This window comes from Protopterus annectens, chromosome 3.part1, assembly GCF_019279795.1.
Source record: "Protopterus annectens isolate FY-2018-M chromosome 3.part1, PAN1.0, whole genome shotgun sequence".
In the NCBI taxonomy this organism is placed as follows: Eukaryota; Metazoa; Chordata; order Ceratodontiformes; family Protopteridae; genus Protopterus; species Protopterus annectens.
Window position 1 is genome coordinate 1,016,088,498 of NC_056732.1, and position 24,662 is coordinate 1,016,113,159.

Below are 24,662 nucleotides of genomic sequence, written 5' to 3' on the forward strand. Positions count from 1 at the left end.
ATGAGTCTGTGAGGTGCTGTTTAATTTGGGATTTAATGGATTTTAAGTAGATGAGTGGTCTAAAGGGAGTTGAAATAGAGTTACATGTATTTACACTTAGAGTACATTGAATCACTTGCAGTGGTTTTAGACTTAGTTGTGATAATTAAGGATTTGTATGTAGAGTGCCAAGTTCTGCTTTGGAAATAGGGTTGAATGATGGTATTTAGAGATGTGCATTTTCTATATTATGGAGTAGTTTGTATGCTAACAATCATTGTGAGTGTTTTAGAGTGTGTGGCAGTTGTAGCCAGTTTAGCTGTTTTAATTTGAATGTGTGGTGGGTTCTGTAGTGATGCCTGGCAGCAAAATCTGCCACTTTGATGTAGCATTGCTCATAGGTTCATAGGCAGGTACTTGGCTATCTGCCTAAAGGCATTTATAAGCCTAGCCGGAATTGTGTTGTCTTTCGCTGCCCCCTTAGATTAGTTCCCTGTGCCTCTGTCCAGCAGAGCCATTGAAGTGATCCACGGGGTAAACTTTCTATTTCCCATCCTCTCATCAAGGTTTCACTTGAAGAGTGTTAGCGAGGAGCTCTGCGTAATGTAGATTGGAATCTTGTTCCAGAGCATGGGAAGTCTCTGGGACAGGAATCTATCCCTCCAACATGTCCTATTTATTATTGTGGTGAGGTTTAGATCCCTAGAGTGTGTGGCTCGAGGGGGTATGGTTTTCTTTAGGTGGAGCATGTCCATCAATTCTGGGTTTGACATTGGCTTGTATGTCAGGCATAGATCACCTCTGAGTAGGCGGTATGCAACCGAGTACAGCTGGAGTTTCTTCAGTCGAGCTGCATAGGGCATTTGTTTGAGGCCAGTGATCCTCTTGGTGAGGTACTTATGTGGTGTTTCCAGCTTTTGCAGGTGTCTTGTAATGTACATCGCAAATGAGGCATTGTACTCTATGATGGGTCTGATGAGTGATGCATAGAGGGGCACAATGGCCTTTTTTTATCTAAATGCAAACCCTTTTGTGATTAGGTGGGCCACATAGAAGGATTTTCTAACCACTTTGGCAATGTGATTATCAAAGGAGAGATTACGATCTACTTGGGTCCCCAGATCCCTTATTACGTCTTCCGTATTTAGGGGGCCACCACATGTGTGGTAGTTTGTGGGTACTTTGTTTTTTCCAAAGGGGGTGACTATGCACATTTTGGCATTTAGCTTGAGGCCATGGTTTTGACACCAGGTATCTGTCTCAGTGAAACCCTTTTGGAGGATGCCTGTGCCAGCCGGAGAGTCAATTATAGCCCCTAGTTTGCAGTCGTCTGCAAACTTGGTCAGCCATAGACCTCCTGTGCTTGCCTGTACCTCTGAGAAGTATATGCCAAACAGGAGGGGTCCTAGGACTGAGCCCTGGGGAATGCCACTTGTAACCGGTTTAGAGTCAGACCTAGCTCCTACAACTCTTACCATGTGGGTTCTGTCCGTGAGCCAGTTGGCAACCCATCTCGTGACGTAGGGGTTTATGCTCAGGCTGGTGAGCTTGTCTATAATACCAGAATGGGGAATGGTGTTGAAGGCCTTTGCGAGGTCTAGGTAGGCTGGGTGGACCACCTTTCCCTCATCTATAGCCTTGGTAACTGTCTCAAAGAAGTTCACCAGGTTTAGGAGGCATGATCTGCTCTTAACAAAGCCAAACTGGGTAGGGTCCAGTGTTTGGAGGTTCCCAATGTCTCTGTTAATGAGATCCATGGCGATCCGCTCCATAGCCTTGCAGACCAAGCTAGTCAGGCTTATAGGGTGATAGTTCCCGGGGTCTGTTGTGGCTCCACCTTTGTGGAGCGGAATAACCATTGCTGTGTGCCACTCTGTGGGCACGTAGCCTGTGGAGAAGCTGAGTTTGAACAGTGTGTTTAGGTGAGGGATTAGTTCATCTTAGAGCTCGTGTAGGACGCAGCCTGGGACATCGTTCGGTCCTTTTGATGCTGTGTTTTTGGCTTTGGAGAGGGATGTTTTAACCTGAGTGTCTGTGATTTCAGGGGCACTACATTCTTCTGGTATGGTTATGGGCCCTTTTAGGGGTGAGAGGGGGGTGAAGTTTGCACTGATCCTGTCTGCCAGGATGTTGGCGATATCGGTTGGTTCAGTGTATTTGTGCCATTCTGCACTAACTCCAAAAGATCTGAGAATTGCCACTTAGATTCTTGACATAGCTAAAGAATGCCTTGTGGCTCTCTTTGGAGTTTGTGTCAGTTTTTCTTTCAAAGCTAGCATTGGATGATTTTATGAGGGATCGTAGTTTTTTGCTGATACTGATAAGGGATATATGACCTTCTTGGGATTTTACTCTTTTCTGTACTAGTTTCCTCCTCCTATTGTATAGCTTGTTTATGACAGGGGTCCACCAGACTGGTTTCCTTTTCTTGGAAGAGTGAGTCTTGGTTTTGCTTGGGATAGCACGATCCATACATTCTTGTAGGTGCCCATAGAGTGCATTAGTAAAGGATTTTTTAGCTTAGGCAGTGTTATCTTTAGCATGGGGGCTTTGAAACTTTCCACCTTTGTCTTAAGTAACGTGAAGTTTGCTTTTGAAAAGTTTTTCACAGTGGTTTCTTTGACCGGGGGTGGGGGCGGAATGCAGATATCCAGATTGATTAGTTTATGGTCAGATCTAACCAGTGAGGAGTTGACCTCCGGTGTGGAACACCGGTCGCCCATTTTGGTGATGACCAGGTCCAATATGTTGTCACTTCTGGTGGGGATGTTGTCCAGTTGATCCAGGGCATTTGAGTTAATAAATTCTAGGAAATGTTGGGCAAGGGAGTTAGTAATTGAGTAGTTCTCCCAGTTAATGATTTGGTAATTGAAATCACCCAATATTAGGGTTTGTAGGTTTCCCAGTGTTTCCAGAAATGTGGAATGGGGGTCCTGGACATGGTGGGTGATCTGTAGCAAGCTACAATTTGAATAGCAGTTTTGCCTGTTGTTAGTTGCACGTGGATGATCTCTGAAGAAGCGTGCTGTGCCACTAACCTGGAGGTGTGGGTATCCTTGATGAATATGGATACGCCTCTGCCTTTTGTATTTCGGTCCGGGTTTTGTTGCTGAAATGTATGGTATGAGTTGTAGCCTGATAGTGCTGGGGTGCTCTCTGGAGCCTTAAACCAGGTTTCTGTTACTGCACATATATCGATTTTCTCCATACTGAGGAGTGCCTCGAGTGCATGCATTTTGAGGTTTACACTTCTGACATTGAGCAGCATTACCTTCAGTTTTTTGTTACTTGTGCTATTTACAGCGGTGGGTTTGAATTTTGAGCCTTACCTAAAAAAGGCACTATGGGGGTGGCAAGAGCCTTGGCCAGTATTCGAAAGCCTAAGGGTGACAGGTGCAAGCCGTCTCTAGCAAAGCAGCGTGGCATGTCGAGCATGTCATCCCACGCTGGCAGACACTGGATCCCCTTTGAATGACACGAGAAGCTTAGCCAATTGTTGAAATTGATATTTTTTTTTCTTTATACCATGGTATCATTCTTGGTGAGGGCAGGATGCTACTCAAGGTCAGGGTCATACTGTCCTGGGCTACGTGATCAGAGAGCTCTTCCATGTCTCTTTCATGTAGTCCAGGGAGGTACGGCTCAGATCATTCACACCAACATGGACAATGACAGAATCGTATTTGTACTTGTTCTGGAGTGACCTGAGTGCTTGTGTTATGTGACGGATCCTGGCGCCCGACAGGCAGCTAACAGTAACCTTCTCCTTGTTCAGCCTAGTGAGTGGGACATCAGTGTGCCTGAGTACAGAGTCACCTATTACTAGTGTGTTGGGTATGTTATTTTGCCTTAAGGGCCGTGATTGCGTGGCACACTGGTTTTGTGAAGTATGTGTTTCCTGGTTTGTGTTGGGGGTGGAGGTTGCTTGGGTGTCTGCTTTGGCAGTCTCTGTTGCTTCTGCAGATTTTTATTTAGAGCCTCCGAGTATGTTTTCTGTATTTATGTGTTTTTTGCCGGTGCTGGTTTCCTTAGGTCTATGTGAGACTGGTGGTGTGATGCATTTAGTTCCCTTCTCCTCTTGACCGTCTGGTTCAGTCTCGGGTTGAGAGAGCTTAGCCTCCAGTTTGCATGTATAATTGCATCTTTCGCATATATTAGTGTTTGGTTGTAGGAGGAGAGGGTTGTCTGTGTACATGAGGCAGTTGTAACAGTTCCTCAAAATGCCCAGATTCACCATTTGGATTGGAGAGTACACCTGAAACTGCCCTTTGGACATGCCTGGATAGGTACAGTGAACTGTTTTACTGATTGGCTAGTAAGGTCGAATAGAGAGCCTTGTCCTTCTCTAAAGTATAGGGAGGTCTAGTGCTAAAGTTTATTAGTGCTTGCTATGAGTTCAGAGCAAGTGCTGGGCTGAGAAGTGAATGGTTTGAGAGGAAAAACTCAAAGTTGGTAAATACAGGTGTGGTTTATAGAAGTGTTAGTAGTTAGCAGGCTATAGCTATCTTAATTCTGGATTTACGTAAAAAGAATGTTTTTTCAGTATATTTGAATCTTAGTTTTTGGTGTATTTTAACCTGTTGAATCTGGTTATCCGTGGTCAAACCAAATAGCTTAATGCGCGAGATAATTTCAGTTTGTGTGGTTTTATGATGAAAAGTTTTTTTTTTTGTTGGACAGGTGTTTCGAAGTCATCATAATCATCAACCCCCCTTTTTCCTATTTTCTGTATGGGGTTTGGGGTGTTATGTCAACTGTTGCCATCTCTCTATATTCAGTACCACTCTCCTGCCTTTTTCAAACACTCATGCTTGACTGTCACAGTTCTCTCACACAATCCATCCACCTCTTTGCTGGATGCACTTGTTTCCTCTTGCCTTCATCTTCACCAGATTGTCTCCTGCTTTTCTGCACATGTGCCCAGACCACCGTAATCTGTTCTCTTTGACCTTTTCTGCAATTGGGGCTACTTTGGCTTCAACTTTATGTCCTGATTTCTTCGTCTGTCTCACACTGTGCATCCTATCACCTATCTCAGGCACTTCATCTCCATTACCTCTAGCGTCCTCAACTGCTCTGCCTTTACTGCCTAGGTTTCTGTACCACACAGTAGTACTGGTTGCACCACTGTTTTGTACACCTTACTTTTCAGCTTCTTTGGTATTCTTCTTTCACATACTACACCTGACACTCTGTGTCATTTGGCTGCAGCCCCTCTGATTCTAGCTTTGACCTCCTCATTTCGACTTTACTTCTCCAGAACCACCCCTTCCAAATAACTGAAGCTGTTAACCCGTTCCACTGTTTTCCCTTCTATCTCATTTCTCAGTTCTCAGCTTCTTCTGATTCCCCCATTTGCTGCCATTACAACTGTCTTACCTGTACTCAGTTTCATCCCATGTGCCTTCAGTTTTGCATTCCATTCCCCTATACTTTGCTGAAGTTCTTGCTAACAGACTACCTGCAATGTCACATCATCTCAACTGTTTGGTAATGTAGTCCTTCACCAGTATGAACAGCAGTGGGCTCAAGCTGAACACTGGTGCATACCCACTCCCACTGGGAATCCCTCTGTGAGATCAAACATCGTTCATACATGAATCATTGGGTCCTTGTACATAGCCTGCATTAATTCTACCAGTGTTTCTGGGACTTCATACCACTGCAGGACTGCCCAAATCAGCTTTCTTTGGACCTTGTCATATGCTTTCTCCAAGTCTAGGAATGCCCATTTTGGACTCTTTCATCATCTGTAGCTTCTTCTCAACTATCTTTCTCACTGCAAACATTAGGTATGTTGTGCTGCATCCCAATCTGAATCCAAACTGCTCATTTCCCATATTACTTTCTACTACTCTGCATATTCATTTATTAATCACCCTGTCTAGAACTTTCATGAGTGTGACAGGAGTTTGATACCTCTGTACTGCCCACAGTTGTGAATGTCTCCTTTGTTCTTGAACACTGGCACTAATATGTTTATTCTCCAGTCACCTGGAATATGCCTGTCTCTCCACGCTGCCATGAGTACTCTCAGGAGCCATTTCCCCTCTATTTCACCCAGCATCTTTATCATATCTGCTGTTACCTCATCTGAGCCTGCTGCTTTCTCTGACTTTATTTTCCTTAGTGCTGTTCTTACTTTTATGGTGAGCTCCTCCTCTGCCCTCATCATAGGTTGTGTCTGGGGCAGTACAACTTCTGTGGAGTTTCTTCATTCAGAAGCTTCTGAAAGTGCTCCTTCCACCTGCCTTTGATGTCCTGTGGACTGGTGAGCAGGTTGCTGCTGGCATCTCTCATGGAGGGTGTCTGACTGTCTTCTTTATCTTTCTGTATTTGCCTTGCTACCTGATATAGTTTCTTTGTGCCATCTACTGACTTACTTTCCAGAATCTGGTAGAGTGCCTCTGATGCTTAGTTTTTTTTTTTTTTTGCTATTGTAACTGCTCTCTTAGCCTCTTTGGTAGCCAACCAGTATTCTTTCTGAGCCTGGTCCATCTTTCCTATCACCCACTTTTTGCTGCACTCCTTCTTTCTTTTGATGACTTCTTGGACTTCTGCATTTCACTACCCGCTTTCCTTAAGTACCATATTTCATACCTGGCTCAGCCGCCTATCTGTTCTGTAGTCCTCATGCATGCTGTTTTGAGAGGCTGCCATTTTTCTTCACCTCCACCTATTTCCTCCTCTTCTTGAGGTGCTAGCCCCCTGAGTAATTTCCTGAACTGTTGTGCTTTCTCTCCAGTCAACTTCCAGGTCTTCTGCCTGGTCTCTGTTGACCTTAGAGCCTTCTCTGACCACTGCTTGCAGCTGATTTTGGCAACCAGTGGTTTATGCTTTGGGTGACTGTTTCACTGTGGTTGACTTTGCATTTGCTAAGTCTACCCCAGTACCCTTTCCTTACCAGGAGGAAGTCTGCCTGAGTTACACGTTGGTCACTGTTGTATGTGATCTTGTGACTGTCTCTGTTTTTGAACCATGTGTTGGCTACTATCAAGCTATTTGTCAGACAGAAGTCTAGAATGACCTCTGCTTCTTTATTACTGTTGCCGTACCCATGTGGACCCAGGCAGTACTCGTATCCTGTTCTGTCTGTCCTGATATGTGCATTCATGTCAGCCATTATTAATACCAAATTTGTGTTGTCCTGCTATATCTAGCAAGACCTGCAACTGCTGTCTGAATGCACTCCTTTTCTTAATATTACAACCCTACTGTGGTGCATAGGCTGGGATTATGAATACTATCCTATCCTTACGCTGGAGTCTGATTGCCTTGAGTCTGTCACTAATGCTGATTATGTCCCTCACTGTCTTCTGACAATTCACACACCATTTCTAGCCTGTCCTCCTCCTGAGTAGTAGTCTCTGGATCTCAAGCCAAGTAGCTTTGCTGTACTGATATTTCATCTTGTCTCCTGGATACATCGGATGTCCAACTTCCTCCTTACCATCATGTCATCCACTTCCAAGCTGTGTCCCATCAGGGAACCCACATTGAGTATAGCAATTCTTATTTTATGTTTAACAGGTTGATTGGTTTTGCATCCAGCTTTTGCTCAACAGAACTAACCCAGGTAACCAAGCTGGGCAACTGGACACCAGCTGGCAGTAGCTTATTGACTCAAGGCTGCTGGGCTTTTTGGTGGTCACATACTGACCAGTAGACACATACACTTCTCCCATCATTAGCATGGGTCCCTGGCATAGGTCTGAAAAGGCCGGGTCCTTAACCTTCTTATCATCTGCAAATACCCATGCCTATTTGGCAACATTAGTCAGCATGACTGAATCACCTAGAGACATATTTTACACCATTGTATGGCTAGCCCTCCCACAGCTCGCAGTCTGTGATCTGTGTTCTTGTATCATGAAGATACTGCACACCACAGTAGATGCATTAGTTTATACAACTCTTCTCCCTACATGCCACCATGTACAGTCTGTGCTGCTGATCTCTTTTGGTGAGTGTCGCTCATTCATCTTGAACCCATATGACAAGAAGGCTGATTTTGTTTAGATGCTTTAATACATAGAAACACATCAGGATGGATAGCAGCATCATTAAATATGAACGAACTAGTTAACAGACAGACCTCACATACATACATGCTTACATCTCAACAGCTAACTATAAAGTGGCAGTCAGGCTCGCACATGCTCAGTATTTATACAGTTGTGCAAGCCCTTGGATAGCTTCTTAAAGGTGTATCCACACATATTGATCTACATCTCCCCTCTGTGGCTGTGTGCCAAATTTGTACATGTTTCTATGTAGGCAAGACTAATAGGAGCTTGAAAGAGCGTATTAGGGAACATTTATATGCCATTAGTAAGGGAGATGAACATAACGCTTTAGCAAGACATACTATAGATAATGGGAGAGCACATAAATTCAATTTTAATGTTATTGAACTGATAAGAGAGACTAATAGGTTAGGGAATATAAAGAATTTCACTGAAGAACGTGAAAATAGATGGATTATCAGGTTGCAGAGTCATAGGGGACATGGTTTAAATGAGAAGGTCTCTCTTAAACCATTTTTAGCAGCACGTCCCTGTACACATTAGTTTCATTATCACATCTTATTATATTATATTATTATTCTATTAGTTTTTAATAATATATATATATATATATATATATATATATATATATATATGTTTACAGTTATTAAAATGTATTTTTTAGCTAATACATACCCATATTAATGAATATATGTTTTTATCTTATTTATTTATATAACAAATGTGTGTTTATTTTATATATATAACATTAGTAATGAAGTTGTTGCTTTAAATGTTCTGATGAATTTTATATGATGAGCTAGTTAATGATTTAATTAAGTTGTAGCTAATTAGATTGATTGTAGTATATAAGGGAAGTTTAGTCAGCAGTGTTTTTAAGTCTGAAGAAGCGTTCCTGTAACGTGAAAGCGCTTACTTTTTGTTACTGCAGTTGTGCTTTTATATTAAATCGTTGGTTTGATTCTTATTGCTGTGGTGAGCCTCGTTCAGTTCAGTTTGGATATAACTATAAAATGGCAGTCAGGCTCTCACATGCTCAGTATTTATACAGTTGTGCAAGCCCTTGGATAGCTTCTTAAAGGTGTATCCACACATATTGATCTACATCTTCCCTCTTAAAAAGATTGCCCTTTGAAAAACAGTATCAGAGTTAGGCATGCATTAGAAACAAAATACAAATTTCATGTCCAAGTTGCTTCATATCTGCTACAGGGTTTAGAAATGCGACCATATCTCATAACATAACAGTTGGGACCAAATTTAACAACAGGGACACCCTGCAGTGCACAACTCATATCAGGAATTTCTGCATTCATCACGGGAATGGGAATGTCCTCTGGAACTTCCTCTGGAATTGAAACACCGGAGAACTCACTCTGCGATAAAGAGTCTTTTTCACAGGCTATCTGCTGTGGGATAGGCTCAGACACCAGTCTCAAATGCTTTCGATGCCACCTAAAGATTGTTCCTTCTGATTCCGCAATGTATGATCTCGGCTCTGGACCAGTATTCTTCATGACACCAATCCGATTATAACCTTTGGACATTTGCATCCTTACCACTTCTCCTTCTTGTAATGGACTGAGCAGTTTGCTGGTCTTATCAAAGTAGGACTTCTGGGTTAAGCACTTCTTCAGTGGATTGGCTTTCACTAACCTGTTGTTCTTGACACATAGAGCCAACAATTGACTACTGATTGGTAATGTGATTTTGGTTTGTCTCTACAGAAGTCTCTTTATCACAAGGAACATTTCTGAGATTCAAGAGATTTAGAAAAAACATCACTATTATCTTGTTCTGACTTCTCAAGTAACTGTTTTGCACTTCGAACTGCACATTGTGCCAAACCATTTGACTGTGGGTACTCTGGACTTCTTATGACATGAGTAAAGTCCCATTCTTCAGCAAATCTTTTGAACTGCTGGCTTGTAAGCTGAGTGCCATTGTCAGAAATAACTTTGTGTGGACTACCATGTACAGCAAAATAATGCTTCATCTTAGTGATGACCGTACTGGATGCTAGGTTAGGAAGTAAGTTAGCGTCAAACCAATTCGAGTAAGAGTCTACTAACACCAAATAATGTTGACCATTCCACTCAAAAATGTCTGTGGCTATTGTCAGCCAAGGTAGTTCCGGAATCTGGCTAAGCTGAAGTGGTTCCTTCTGTTGATGTGGCTTTGTACTATTACACACTGAACAAGATGAAAGTGCTCTCTCAATGTCTTGTAACATAGAAGGCCAAAATACTAGCTCTCTCGCCCTTCTTTTGGTAGATTTGGTTCCTGGGTGACCACGATGCAAGATAGTAATGTACTTTGGTTGCAAGGACTTTGGAATAATTAGTTTTGAACCTTTCATAATGATACCATTGTCAGACAAAATCTCATCTCTGTATGGATAATAAGGTTGCACTTCTTGAGGTAAACTAGATTGCTTTGGCGGTCATGCTTGATTGATAAAGTGGTTGAGCCTTTGTAAAACTGGATCTGGGGCTGTGTGATCTCTCAGCTCATCAAGACACGTGGAAGAAAAAATTCTCACTTCCATGACTTCAAAATCAAGGTTCTCATTCTCATGCAGTTCTGTGGTGTTTCTGGGTGATCTGGATAAGGTATCAGGAAGATAAAGAAGTTTGCCTTTCTTGTAGAGAAGACTGAAATTATACTTTTGCAGTCTCAGCATCATACATTGCGGTCTGGCTGGAGCTGAATGCATTTTTTTTCTCAAAATAGTGACTAGAGGTTGGTGGTCTGTTACAATCTGGATAAGTCTACCATAAACATAATCATGGAACTTTGAATATGCAAACACAATTGCCAAAATCTCTTTTTCTATCTGGGCATACTGCATCTTAGTTTGGACAAGAGTTCTCGATGCATAGGCAACAGGTTGATCCTCTTGTAGAATGAATGCATCAAGACTAAATTTTGAAGTATCACAGGAAAGTGTAACTGGCTTGTGAACATCATACTATCTGAGAGTTGGCGGACTAGCAATTTCCTGTTTCAGGACATCAAATGCTCTTTTGGTGTTGCTTCTAACCAAGACCAGGATATATCTTTACGTGTCAGCACTCTGAGTGGTGCTGAAAGTTGGCTCAAGTTTGGAATGAACTTGCCTAGGTAGTTGACCCTGCCAAGAAAACTTTGCAGGGCTTGAGCATTGTCTGGAGCTGGCAGACGGCAGACAAAGTCTTCCCGTCCTTTTCACTCAGGACAAGTGTGTCACGTACTGTCTTTCCAAAAAGGGAAGAACCGTCGTAGGGAGCATTGATAAACGACGCCTTGAAAGGGTCCGCGAACTGACACAGTCTGAGCCAGGCATGATGCCTCATGGCTATGCCTGTCCCAGCCGCCCTAGCTGCTCCTTCTGTGGCATGGGAAAGGAGCCGCATAGATGTGCTTGAGACTGACTTCAGAGTAGACATTTTCGCCAAGAACACCTGTCTGTCCTGCGGCGGTAAAGACTCTGGGGGCGACTCAGCGAATTCCAAAGCAAGGTCTCGCTGAAGCCGAATCACGTGCCAAATAATTCAGCGCACAGATAGAAAAAGTCACTGAGGAGTATACGCGCTTCCCAAACCTATCCACCGACCTGGACTTCTTGTCTGGAGGGTGGACTAAGGAACTTTCCTGTGCTAGTTCCTTCTTTGTGGCCGCTGCGACCAACATAGCATCAACTGGTGCTCCTTTCAACCAGGGTTGTCTGTCAGAAGGGGGAGATAAAACCTTATCAGGGCATTTGGGGATGGGCTCTATGGTGTCAGGCTCCTTCCATGCCCTCGTGGTGATGAGGTCCACCAAGGGGTCTGCTGATGGGGATACCCAGGAAGTAGATGGGCCCATGCCATAGGCCTCCAGGAACACTGACTCATCCCCAGAAGGTTTTGGGGCTGACCAACCTCCCCTCTGGCGGAGGATCTCCATAATTTCTCCAAAGGAGACGTCTTCGGGAGGTGACCTAAGGGAACCTTCTCCTTCATCTATGTCAGTGTCAGTAGTGAGGGACTCGGGGGAGTCCAAGTGCCTCCTTTTGCACTTGCGCTTACGCTGACCCTCTTCAGTGAGACTTTCAGAAGGGGATTCGTGAGCCGCAGGGGTTTCCTTGGGGAAATTGACCTGGGGATCCTCTGGCATGGGCTGTCCCTGAGACAGGATGAAGGGAGTCTTCGCCAAATCCATGGGGGCCTGGGTGGTATCCGAGGGGATGGGCTGGGGTCTCAATCCCTGGGAGAGAACCCTCTCCACCACTTCAAAGGCCGAGGGAGAAGCCCTCTCGGATCCGAAACGGGGACCGGAGCTGAAGACAGGGTAGCCTGAGGTCTGATGGAACGGATCGGATCCGAAAAGGTCGGAGCCGAAGAATCCGTTCCCCTGGGTCCGACTCCCTGTCTGTGGCTCCGAGAGTCACTCGGATCCAAACAAGTCGGATCCGAGGAACTCAAGGTAACAGCCGGAGTCATGGTTGGAGGAACCGTTGGCGCCGAGCTACCAGCTCTGAAAAACCTCAGATCCAAGAGCCCCGAAGCACGGATCGGGGAAGGAGAGATGGGGAAGAAAAGAGGCATGGAGGTCCCCCCTCCAGAGGGAGAGCGGCCTGGCAAGACTCCCATCTGAATTTGGGTCTGAATAAATTTCCGCATCATCCTGTCCATATCCATGTCCGATAGGCTCCGAGTCGACCTCGAAGAGGCCACCGACTCGGATCTGGCTGGTCTGCGCAGTGGGGAGGAAGGCCTCGGGACCGAATGTTCCAATGGCTCTGGTGAGAAACGAGGAGACCGGAGCCGTGGAGAAACAGGCCTCATGGTCTTAGATGGGGTGCTGAGAAAGAGCTCCCTGTCTGGGGACCTCTTACGATGCCTGTCCTTCTTTTTCTCCCTTTCCTCTCTGCGCCTTTCCTTTTCCTTCTCTTTTTCTTTTTCCTTTTCTTTGTCAGACTCGCTGACTGAAGATCTGTCCTTTGAAGACCCATCGCCAGACGAAGACGGAGGTTGAGTCCCTGTCTGGGTGGAAGGTGGTACACTAGAGACCGAGGCCGAGGCAGATTCCAGCATGGCAGCAGAGAGAAGGCATTTGGCAACTAGCTTGGCCTTACGATCCCTAAGGGCCCTTAGGGATCGTAAGGCATTTGGCAACTAGCTTGGCCTTACGATCCCTAAGGGCCCTAGGGTTAAAACCTGAACAGACAGCACATTGAGTGGACAAATGTGCCACTCCTAAGCAAATCACACACAGAGTATGACCATCGGCCGGGGAAAGCTTATGGCCACACTCTGTACATTTTCTAAAGACAGGCTTTGGCTGGTCAGCCATAGTCGTGCACTCCAAGGTACAAGCACTCCCTCTCCAAAAACCACACACACACACAGGTAGGGGAAGGGCAGGTCTAACTACTACTCTATACAAAACTTTTTTTTTTTACACCGATGACCAAACGAGATACTACACAAGGGGAGGAAGGGAAATCTTACTCAAGCACACCTAGATATCAGCAAAAAAATGACTACTTACTATCCCTGAGCTCAGAGCAAAGGAGACCACGATGCGCACTACTGGCACGGCAAATGAGATCTGAGGGAAGATAGTAGATGGTAGGGCATTATGGGTAAGGGGAGGAGCTCGGAGCTTGGTGCAGATGCTAGAAAAAAAGTTGCCGGCTCGGATCCGATACGGATTCGTATACCCACAGGTTGCAGATAAAATTAAGTTAACTACTTCAGATCATAAATTTAGAGAAATGTGTAACCCCCAGGCAAATGTTACAATGGAAAGGCACTTATTTTACACAAGGGTTCAAAAGCCTGGTGAAACGTTTGCAGCACTGACCTGAGTAATAAGGCTAAAACATGCAGATTTGGTGACTTAAGGGATGAGTTGATAAAGGACAGACTTGTGTGTGGTATAAAAGATGATGCTGTGAGAAAGATTTTGCTTCATGACAGTGATTTAACTTTGAATAAGGCCATTGAGATTTGTCAGATATATGAGCTCATAGAAAAGCACACAAATATGTTTACAAATGAGAATAGCTCTAGAAGGCACAGTGATAAAGCTCATGTTGATAGTATGCAGCACAAGATTAAGAGAAACAGGCCCAAGCGCATGGCAGCAACTGTAATCCCTGAAGCACTCACTGGTAAACTCCAGAACCTTCCAGCAAATTTGCACGCTTTCAGTGAAGCATAAGATGAGTCAGCAAACTCAAAGCATTGGTTCTAACCCAGTTTCATTGCCAACTGTCGTAACTGTAGTGAAAGCCATGAAACTAAAAGGGAAAAATGTTTAGCTTTTGTTCAGCAATGCCACAAATGCAATAAATGGAATCACTCAAAAGTTTTGTAAATCAAAAGGTCCACATTCTTTTATTATAAGGGGACATTACAAGAAACAAGTTGATCAATTAGAAGGCTATGGAATAGGGTTGCAGGCCACTCTTTATGTTGATGGTGTGTCAGTGCTTCATGAAATGGTCAATGCAGTAGATTTAAGGGCAAATAATGAAGTATTTTGTACTGTTCGGATAAATGGCAAACCCATAGAGCTCAAAGTTGATACAGGTTCCAAGTGCAATTTTATGTCAACAGAAACATTTGCTAGAGTGTGTAAAGGTGAAAGGCTTGATTTGGCAAGGTGTGCAAAGCTTGTTGCTTACAGAGGTGAACCAAACCACAGGCTCAGTAATGCTTTCATATTACTCTGCTGGAAGAAGCTATGACTTGTTATTTTATGGGGTCAAGAAACACGTCCAGTCATTATTAGGGCTCAGAGACAGTTTGAAAATGGGACTGCTTTCATTTAATAATGAAGTCCACCATGTTAACGTAAAAGACCTCTACTCTTATTTTGCCCAGCACATTTTTTCTACCTATGCTGATCTTTTCAACAACAAACTAGGCAAGCTTCCAAATGTGTACTCCATGAATTTAGACCCAGGGGTCAGTCCAGTTATCAGGCCAGCATATAAAGTTCCAGTAGCCATGCAGGACAGAGTCAAAGCCGAGTTAGATCAAATGGTGCAACAAGGTGTGATTTGTCCAGTTGAAACTCCAACTGAATGATTATCTTCCATGGTGATAGCTCACAAGGAAAGCTCAGATGACATCAGAATATGTATTGATCCACAAGATTTGAACAAAGTGCTAAAAAGAACTCATCATCCAATGCACACAGTTGAAAAAGTCACAGCCTTAATGCCAAATGCCACTATTTTTTGTCTTACATTCAAAGAGTTCATTTTGGCAAATTCAGCTTGATAAAAAATCCTTATTGCTCACTACTTTCAGTACTCCGTTTGGCAGGTACAGATTTTTGAGAATGCCATTTGGGATAATTCTGCAAGTGAAGTCTTTCAGTGTGCAATGGAGCAAATTTGTTTCTGGGTATCCTTTTGCTATTATAGTAGACGACATACTAGTAGGAGGTCATGTCGAAGCAGAACATGACAGAAACCTTAGAAAAGTTCTAGAAAGAGCACGTCAAGTGAATCTTAAGCTCAATCCACAGAAATGCAAGTTCAAGCTACAAGAAGTTCCTTATGTGGGTCATTTATTTACAAGCACAGGCCTACGACCAGACCCTTCAAAGCAAGCAGCTATTCTCGAGATGAAGTCCACTTCTCTAACCCTCAGCGGTCCTTCTCTAGGAATCAAAGAGGGCAGAAGAAGATGTGGTTCCGAAAATCTCAGTTTTCCCGGGATTCTCAGGACAGCTATTCCCCCAGAGGCAGAGAGGGACAGGATCGACGCCGACCCAGAGGTAGAGGGGGTCCCAGGAATTTTGGGTCTGGGGAACCCTTCTCTGATAGACCCGGTCAGCAGCCCTGAGGGGTTGCCCAACTGTCCTACTCTGGAGGCAGTCGGGGGATGATTGTCCTTATACCCAGCGGCATGGGAGTCCATTACAACAGATCGCTGGGGTCTTCAGATAATATCCAGAGGTTACTCTATTCCTTTCGTTGCCCCTCCAAATATTACAAAACACCTCCCGGATGTTCTACCCGCTCACAGGGAGGCCGCAGCTGTAGAGGTTTCAAAGCTGCTTCTCAAACGAGCCATCGAACAGCCCCCCCCCCCGATCAGTCCGGATTAGGCGTCTACTCAAGGTTCTTTTTGGTGCCAAAAAAGACGGGGGACCTCAGGCCCATTCTAGACCTGTCAACATTAAACCTGTCGGTAGCCAAACAGAAATTCCGGATGGTCACCCTACAGTCCATTCTACCTTATCTCCGAGAGTGTGACTGGATGTGCTCGTTGGACCTTCAGAATGCTTACTACCACATCAAAATACACAGAAGCTGCAGGAGGTTTCTGCACTTCCGGCTGGGAGCCAGTCATTTTCAGTTCAGAGCCCTACCCTTTGGTCTCACCACAGCCCCCAGGGTGTTCATCAAGGTAATGGCAGTTGTAGCGGCTCACCTGAGGCTTCAGGGTATTCAGGTGTTTCCATACCTGGACGACTGGCTCTTCACTGCGCCCAACAAGCATCACTTGTGTCTGGCCCGAGATTATTTCATTTGGTTAGCAGATCTACTGGGAATTACAGTCAATGTTCACAAATCCCATTTGTAACCAGTACAAGTTCTAGACTTCATTGGGGCACGGTTAGACACTTTGCAGATGAAGATATTCTTAACTCCAGACAGGATTCTACATCTCAGGTGCCACATAGCTCAGATAGCGAACTCCAGGTCTTCAAAGGTGAGCGAGGTTCTCCGGGCTCTGGGCTCCATGGCTGCCGCCATATCTATTCTCCCTTATGCGCGCCTTCACATGCGGGTTCTTCAGTGGACTGTGGCTATTCAATGGTCTTGGCTAGACCTGCCCATGGAATTTCCGATCAAGATCAGTCACGTCTGCAGGACATCTCTTCTTTAGTGGTTAAGTTCACTGGAGATATCAAAAGGATGCCCCTTTGCGTCACCTCCAGTCCAAACCACAGTGACCACGGACACCTCCCAACTCGGGTGGGAGGCACACTGTTCGGGAAGGACAGTCCAAGGCACATGGTCCAAGGCAGAGACCAATTTGCACATAAATGTTCTAGAGATTAGGGCAGTGCTTTTAGCTTTGGAAGCCTTTCACACAGTTCTCCCTCTCGGATTGATTGCAATTCAGTCAGACAACATGTCGGTTGTCTGGTATATCAACAAGCCAGGGTGAACCAGATCCTACCCTCTATGTCGCGAGGCCATGAGAGTGTGGGAATGGGTGATTTCCACTGTTCGGTTTCTGATAGCAACGCACATCCCAGAGTGCTCCAACAATTTAGCGGACAGATTGAGTCGGGTCATTCTGATGCCTTACGAGTGGTCTCTGAAAAAGTCAGTAGCAGAGGAGATCTTTCTTGCATGGGGTCAGCCTTGCTGCGATCTCTTCGCATCTCCTTCAAACGCGAAGTGCAGCGAGTTCTTCGCTCTGATTCCCTCACCAGGGAAAGTCCCCAGAGATGCTCTAGTCCATGCTTGGCCCCCCGGGCTTCTGTATGCTTATCCACATTTACCACTCATTCCAAAGTTTCTTCAGAAAGCTTGCCGACTACGGTGCAAAGTGATCCTCATTGTCCCGTTCTGGCCTTGTCAGGTTTGGTTCCCATTCCTTTGGTCTCATCTCTTAGCTCCCCCATGGGTTCTGGATCCCTGCCCGGATCTAATTTCCCATCCGTCGGGGACACGTCCGCCCGATCTGGGCAGCCTCAAGCTAACAGCTTGGTTGCTCCAGTTCCGTTAATTGCCTGGACTCCCAGTCTTTCATCCCCAGTAAAATCCATTCTGGTGGCCTCTCTTAAAGACTCCACTAGGAAACTTTATTGTAGTAAATGAAAGCGCTTTTCCATTTGGGCCTCACAGAGAAAAATAGATCCCTTTACAGCCCCTGTTCCAGCGGTGTTGGACTTCCTGTCTGGTATCTTTCAGCAAGGAGCTAGTTCCTCTGCAGTGAAAGTACAATTGGCAGCCATTTCCAGTTTTCACGTTGGTGAAGACAACATGGCCTTAGCCTCTTGTAGGCTGTGTAAGGCTTTTCTTAAAGGTACTTTTCTGTTACGGCCTCCTGTCAAGGATTCTGTACCTACTTGGGACCTTACTTTTGTTTTACAGGCATTGGTGGCTCCTCCTTTCGAACCTGCAGCTTCGGTGGACTTGAAATTTTTGTCCTGGAAGACAGCTTTCCTAGTCGCCATCACATCGGCTAGGAGAGTTTCTGAGCTTCAAGCTCTGTCTGCCGTGCCTCCGTATTTGGTCTTCCATAAGGATAGGGTCTCCCTCCGTACTAACCCTTCCTTCTTACCTAAAGTGGCATCTGAAGCAAACATAAACCAGTCCATTAATCTGCCCGTTTTCTTTCCCAACTTCCAAAATAAAGGTGAATACAAACTCCATTTGTTAGATGTTCATAGACAACTTCATTTTTATCTTTATAGAACGAAGTCTTTCTGCAAGACTGACCAATTGTTTGTTTCCTTTTCCAAAGCTTTTATGGGAAAAGCTATTTCTAAAGTTTCTTTAGCCAGATGGATCACTCTTTGCATTTCACATGCCTACAAAGCAAAAGGTTTATCTCCTCCTGGGATAGTTAAGGCTCACTCTACCAGGTCCATGGCGACTTCTGCTGCTTTTTGGTCTAGGGTGCCTTTGGACGATATTTGTGCAGCAGTGACATGGGCCAATTCACATACCTTCATTTCCCATTACAAATTGGATCTGATTTTGAGGGGTAGAGCATTCTTTGGCTCTGCAGTGCTCAGGAATATCCTTCCATAAGGGCCTCCCAGGATCGAAGTAGCTGGGGATTCTGTCCCACAGGTTGCAGATAAAATGAAGTTAACTACTTCAGATAAAGAAGTTATGTACTCACAATGTTCCATCTGAGTAGTTATACTTCATTTTTCTGCAACATTCCCTCCCTCCGTCCCCCGGACCTTATCCTGTTTTCAGGGTTGGTTTATTGGGTTGAGTTGCATATATATTTTTAGTTGCAGCAAACTCGATCTGAGGGAAGATATTAGATGGTAGGGCATTATGGGTAAGGGGAGGAGCTTGGAGCTTGGAGCAGATGCTAGAAAAAAAGTTGCCAGCTCGGATCCAATACGGATCCGTATACCTACAGGTTGCAGAAAAATGAAGTATAACTACTCAGATGAAACATTATGGTGAGTACATAACTTCTTTTTTTAAGCACTCTGGGTTCTCCCTTGACTCAACCGGTGCAGCAATATGACAGTTTTTCCCCTCTCCTGTATAAATAGCAGATGCATATACAAATGAACATTCCCTTTCAGTGGCTTGTGTCCCAGCTAAATTAAGTAGAATAAATGCCTTTGTATGGTCATATTTATCAAAAAATGCAGCCTGTATGAAAATATCGTACTCTTGCTCAAACACTCTCCAGTTCTCAGCAATATTACTATCAAACATAAGTGCACTGGGTTTTTGAAGTCCGTCTGCCATGCCCACAAAGTATACACAAACCCACTGAAATAATGGCCCTTGTAATTATGTACGAACAAACTGTGCTTTGAGCTTGTAACAACATTTAAATACACAATAAACTCTTTGAAATACTATACTTTGCGAAATATGCACTGTAATGGCTGTACTCTGTGAAATATGCCTTGTAATAGCTATACTTTGTGAAATAGCTTTACTGTAACACTGCACAAACATGCAAACACTTTATACACTTCTGATAAACTCAGATATCTTTGCTTAATACGAAAATACATGCTTTACAAAAATGCAGTAATTTCCCCTTATTTTATTCATTTTATGCAATTCGGACTTTATTTCAAACTTTTTCCATAGTAATTTGAATATTTTTATCAATATCATACATATCTGTTTATGCAAATATCATTTAGCATGTTCCGTATACCTTGTTTCATATTATGCGAAAATAAATAGTGCTGAGTACGTTTTAATACCTGAAATTCGTTTCTGACCTGTTTTGCAAAGTTTGTACATTTTAGGGATGACTCACCCATCTATATTCCTCCAGCTCTAAGCAAGTGCCTTTAGTCATTTTAGCCATCCCACCGCTAACTTCATGCCCTTTGGATATGCAGGTTCTGACTCCATGCCCTTTAGACATGCCACTTTTGGTACCATGTCACTCATTCGTCTTTAACCCATATGAAAAGAAGGCTGGGGTTTTCGTTTAGATGCTTTAATACATAGAAACACATCAGGATGGATAGCAGCATCATTAAATATGAACAAACTAGTTAACAGACAGACCTTACATACATGCATGCTTGCATCTCAACAGCTAACTACAAAATGGCAGTCAGGCTCGCACGTGCTCAGTATTTATACACTTGTGCAAGCCCTTGGATGGCTTTTTAAAGGTATATCCACACATATTGATCTACAGTGAGTTTGAAATGGAAACACTCAGTATGTTTTTCAGAGGAGGGAGGAACCCCACAGAGACACAGGTAGAACATACAAACTCCAAAACAGGCATCAGTCATTGGTCAGGATCGAACCTTGTATATGGGAGGTAAAGACCCTAACCATTATACTAACTTTGCTTAAGTGTTTGGGAGTGAAGTGCCTTAGTTGCACAAATAAGAGTTGAGTTGTCAGCATATTGTACTATTGATGCATGGTTGGAGGCATTGTGCAGTTCATTGCTAAATATATTGAACAGTAGTGGGCCAAGTAGTGACCTCTGTGGAGCCCCTACTGAAACAGGCAGATAAGAAGGAAGAAAAATCATTTTGCCATCTCACAGCCTGTTCCTTTTTTGATGGGCAGCTAGCTGCAGAACCAATGTAGAGAGAATTTGGCAAGACCTAAGGAGGAGAGTTTTCATAGAAGGTTTTGATGGGAGACAGTGTCAGAAGCTTTAGACAGGTCAGGAAAGATTGTGGCGACAAGATTACTGGCATTTCTATTGAGATTCACTACCTCAGTGAAGCTTAGAAGGTCAGTGGTAGCACTGTGTTTAGGGGAGAAACCATGCTGTGTTGGAGAGAAGAGATTATTTTCGGGTGTGCAATTAATGAATTGTGAATATATGTATGTATGTTTCTAGAATTGTTGATAGGAATAACAGCAATGCTATGGGTCTTTAGTTAGTAAAGTTTGTAGATGGGCCACCTTTGTACAGGGGTACTATTGTAGGATTTTTTACAGATTATCTAGATGTATTTTTCTTTGAGTGGTGTACACGTATAGAGACGGGTAGCATTTTTAATATATTTGGCTAGTAACTGATTGGGGGCCAAGGTAGTATGTTTCAGTTTGTTTGGATAGTTTTGATAGCTGATGTGGGAACTGGAGTAAGACTAAATGTATTTGTGAGATTTTCTGTTGAAGGTGGAACTTGGAGGTCTGTAAAGCTATTGATTTTAAGTAAAGAGGCAGACTATTTCGATGAAGTACAGGCTGATGTGTGGCAATACTTGTGGCGTGGTTAGGTACAGAAATTTATTTATTGAAACCCAGATGCATACAGAATGCTGTCCAGAAGGAGGAGTGAGGTTAATGGGGGAGACAGGAACTGAGCAATTTATGTAATGTTAGGGTGAATTAAAATTGTTAAGAAAACATGTATACTACATGAAAATAACAATGGAAAATGTTAATATGGTTTGTATTCCTTTCTATTATGGTATTTTTGTCATTCTATGAAATGCAATAATTTAATAAAGATGTTTAAAAAGATCTTAATTCCCCCTGTTGATTCTGTTTTTACTGATGAAATCAGTTTGGCAGAAACCTTTCAAGGCTCAGGCAAATTCCATTCAAATCTCCACTCCTTCAAGCTTTCATTTATAGTAAGTAATCCTGATTTTTCTGAGAGGTTAGTTACTATTTCCTTCTCTCAGAGCAACACTTTCTGTGACAAGAGGACCATTTTCTACTTAACCATCTAAAAAAAACATACATCATTTCATTGTCCTTTTTCCTGTGGTCCTATTATAGTTATCCTTGCTTTATTTAACCATCCAACAAAGGCATAGATCATTTCTCTGTCCTTTTCCTTTGGTGCTATTATAGTTAGACTTTGGTTTTGGTTATTCTTCCAGTAAGGTAAACAGAGCTGCTATTTTCAGTGTTCATTCTGGGTGAAACTCTTCTTCTGTTTCTCTTTGGGCATGTAAAACCTTCCAGTATTGTACCTTTCAACATGGTCTTCCTGTTTAAGACTCTGCCCCTCCTTGGGACATTTCTTTCATGCTGGAAGAGCGCACTCTTTCATCTTTTGAATTAGCTGCTTCTACATGGCTAGTTTCTATCCTTGAAGACCTAATTTCTGCTGGTCATTACTTCTAACATGATAATTTTAGATTTACAGGAAATTTCTGTCAAGCTTCTGTACTTAATTTTCAAACACAGAAAGGGTGGCCCTCCTGACAACCACCTCTTTTGTGCCATCAGTTGGTACTGAATCCATCCTAAGTCAGTCTGTCAGTCTACCCCTTGATTTTTTCCCCTAAAAATTCTAACCAAAGTGATTATCTTGACCATTGCCTGAATGTCCACAGACATCTCATATTTTATGTGGGTGAAACAAAATCTTTCTACAAGAATGATCAGTTACTTCCATCCTTTGCTAATTCTAAAGCTAGGCTGGAAAATTCACATGTTTCAGATGTTTAGTTAATGCCACTGAGTTTTTGGATAGTTAATACTGAAAAACCTTAACTGCTGCTTTATGACCTCATTCAACTAGGGCTAGGGCTACTTCTACTGCCTCCTCTAGTAATAGCACTATTAATAATGTTTGTTCTGTTGCAGTCTGGTCTTTCCCAAACACAAACAGCTTTGTGAGACAATATAAGCTGAACATAATTTCCAGGTCCAGATCTTGCTTTGGGTTTCCCGTCATCTATCATATTTTTTTATGATAGTAGCTAACCAGGAGGAGTAGCCAGGGATTCTCTTCTAGTGGTTACTGAAGATGGACCTCTTTTTATCAGTTGTAAAACTTTTGTATTTATCATAATGACAGATATCTAAAAAGTTCCTTCATCAGTAGCATAGCCACCCTCCATTCCCCACCAGCAGTGTTTTTTGTCTGGTGCGCTTGTTCTGTCTTTTGTGGGTCTAACCTCTTTTCCCACAAGCTCAATGCTTGAAATAAGAGAAATTTGAGAGTGCGAAATGAGAGTTGCATGATGGGAATGGGAGGTCTGTCATTATGAGCTTCTCAACTGGCTTGGAATTTCAGACATGTTTTCACTGCCCCAAAGCTGGCTATACCTGTTTTGTGTCGTAAATGTATATTAGACTGTATCAGATGGACTGTTGAACTGAATACATCTTAAGTTGGTCAAATGCAGCAAAACTTTTTTTTTCTTGTTTTTTTGCTTTATATTATAGTTACCTTGGTGGCAATTGTATTGCTGTGGTTGAAAAATTAGAAGGCTTAGATGATCTAAAAGAACTACATATTGAAAACCAACAGCTACCTCCAGGAGAGAAGCTGCTGTTTGATCCAAGAACTCTCCAGTCTCTGTCAGTAAGTCACAATCACTTTATTATTTTGACAAATAAATGAGTGGCTGTAATATAATAGAAGAATATAAAATAATATTTCTCCATTATAGAGGCACCTCTAAATTCAATAATTTTAATATAGTTTGAGAATTAATGTTTAGGTATTTTACCATCATTCCTCTGACTCTGAATATCATTTAAAGGGATTTTATGAAAATAATGTGTCATCAGCATAGATTTAAGAGGCTGAAGAAAGTCTTCTCAGAGGAGAACCACATGAGAGTGACAGCAAACTTGTGATGAAAAGGAATTTTTCTGTCTTGGGGGATTCAGTAATTAGGATGGTAGAGTTAAAGGTAGGACGTTTTGACTTTTGGTGCATGCCTGGTAGTGCTAGGACAGTTAAGGAGCTTATTCATTATGACTATGAGAAAGGCTGGATGGACAAAAGATATGTAAAATACCATCAGAAGACCGTGATTTGTGTATGTCCTTTGCCTGATTGATACAGTTAGCACCCTGCAGTTGTTGCTGCAGGTCTCCCCCTTTACCTCACCTATACATGCCTCTTGAGTGTCTCCATTGATTTTTTTCTCCAATACCCTTTCAGGGGCTCTCCTACTTTTCATTTGTGCCTCTTGATTATTTTTCAGCTAACCCCAGACAGTTGAAACCATCCAGTCAAGTAGAAAGTTACTAAAAATTTCTTTAACTTACCCCAAGGTTGTATGACTTCTGAGTTGGTTATTTAAGGGGTGCATGAGTTGAAGCCCCAGTGTTACTGCTTTAAGTATTGATGTGATGTTGTCCTATCTCGCTTTCAGGTTGGGTTCGGATCCGATCCTTGGATCCGACTCGGCCTTATGCAAAAACTCAAGGTCTTCCACTAGCTCGTGGCTAAAACCCTATTCCATCATGCACTAGGGGATATACCCAGCTCTCATTTGCCGCTATACAAGATTGGGTGCTCTTCCTACTGGCTCCGTTAAGTAGATTTTTTCTTCATATTTTGAAAAGATTGTTAGCTTTTTCTAACTGTGTTTATTACATTTAATATTTACGAAAGTGAATTGGGAGTGTTTTCATTTTTTTTACCTGTGTTTTCACTGCTGCTAGCCGTCGTTTCCTTGTAAGGCCTTTTCCCCCATCCCAGCTTTAAAATTAGTTATTAGAAGCCCATTTTTAGTTAGAGGGCTTTCTTTCCCTTTATC

The 24,662-nt window shown here is 43.1% G+C and overlaps 1 protein-coding gene across 5 annotated transcripts in view; it reads left to right on the forward strand.

Moving 5' to 3' along the window:
* PPP1R42 (protein phosphatase 1 regulatory subunit 42) overlaps positions 1–24,662 on the forward strand; it is a 1,899,850-nt gene that overhangs the window by 479,676 nt on the left and 1,395,512 nt on the right. For all 5 annotated transcript variants that reach the window (XM_044067170.1, XM_044067167.1, XM_044067169.1 and 2 more), the window contains exon 4: positions 23,335–23,473. In XM_044067170.1, the coding sequence (XP_043923105.1) occupies positions 23,335–23,473 (139 nt within the window). The remainder of the gene's footprint in view (positions 1–23,334; positions 23,474–24,662) is intronic.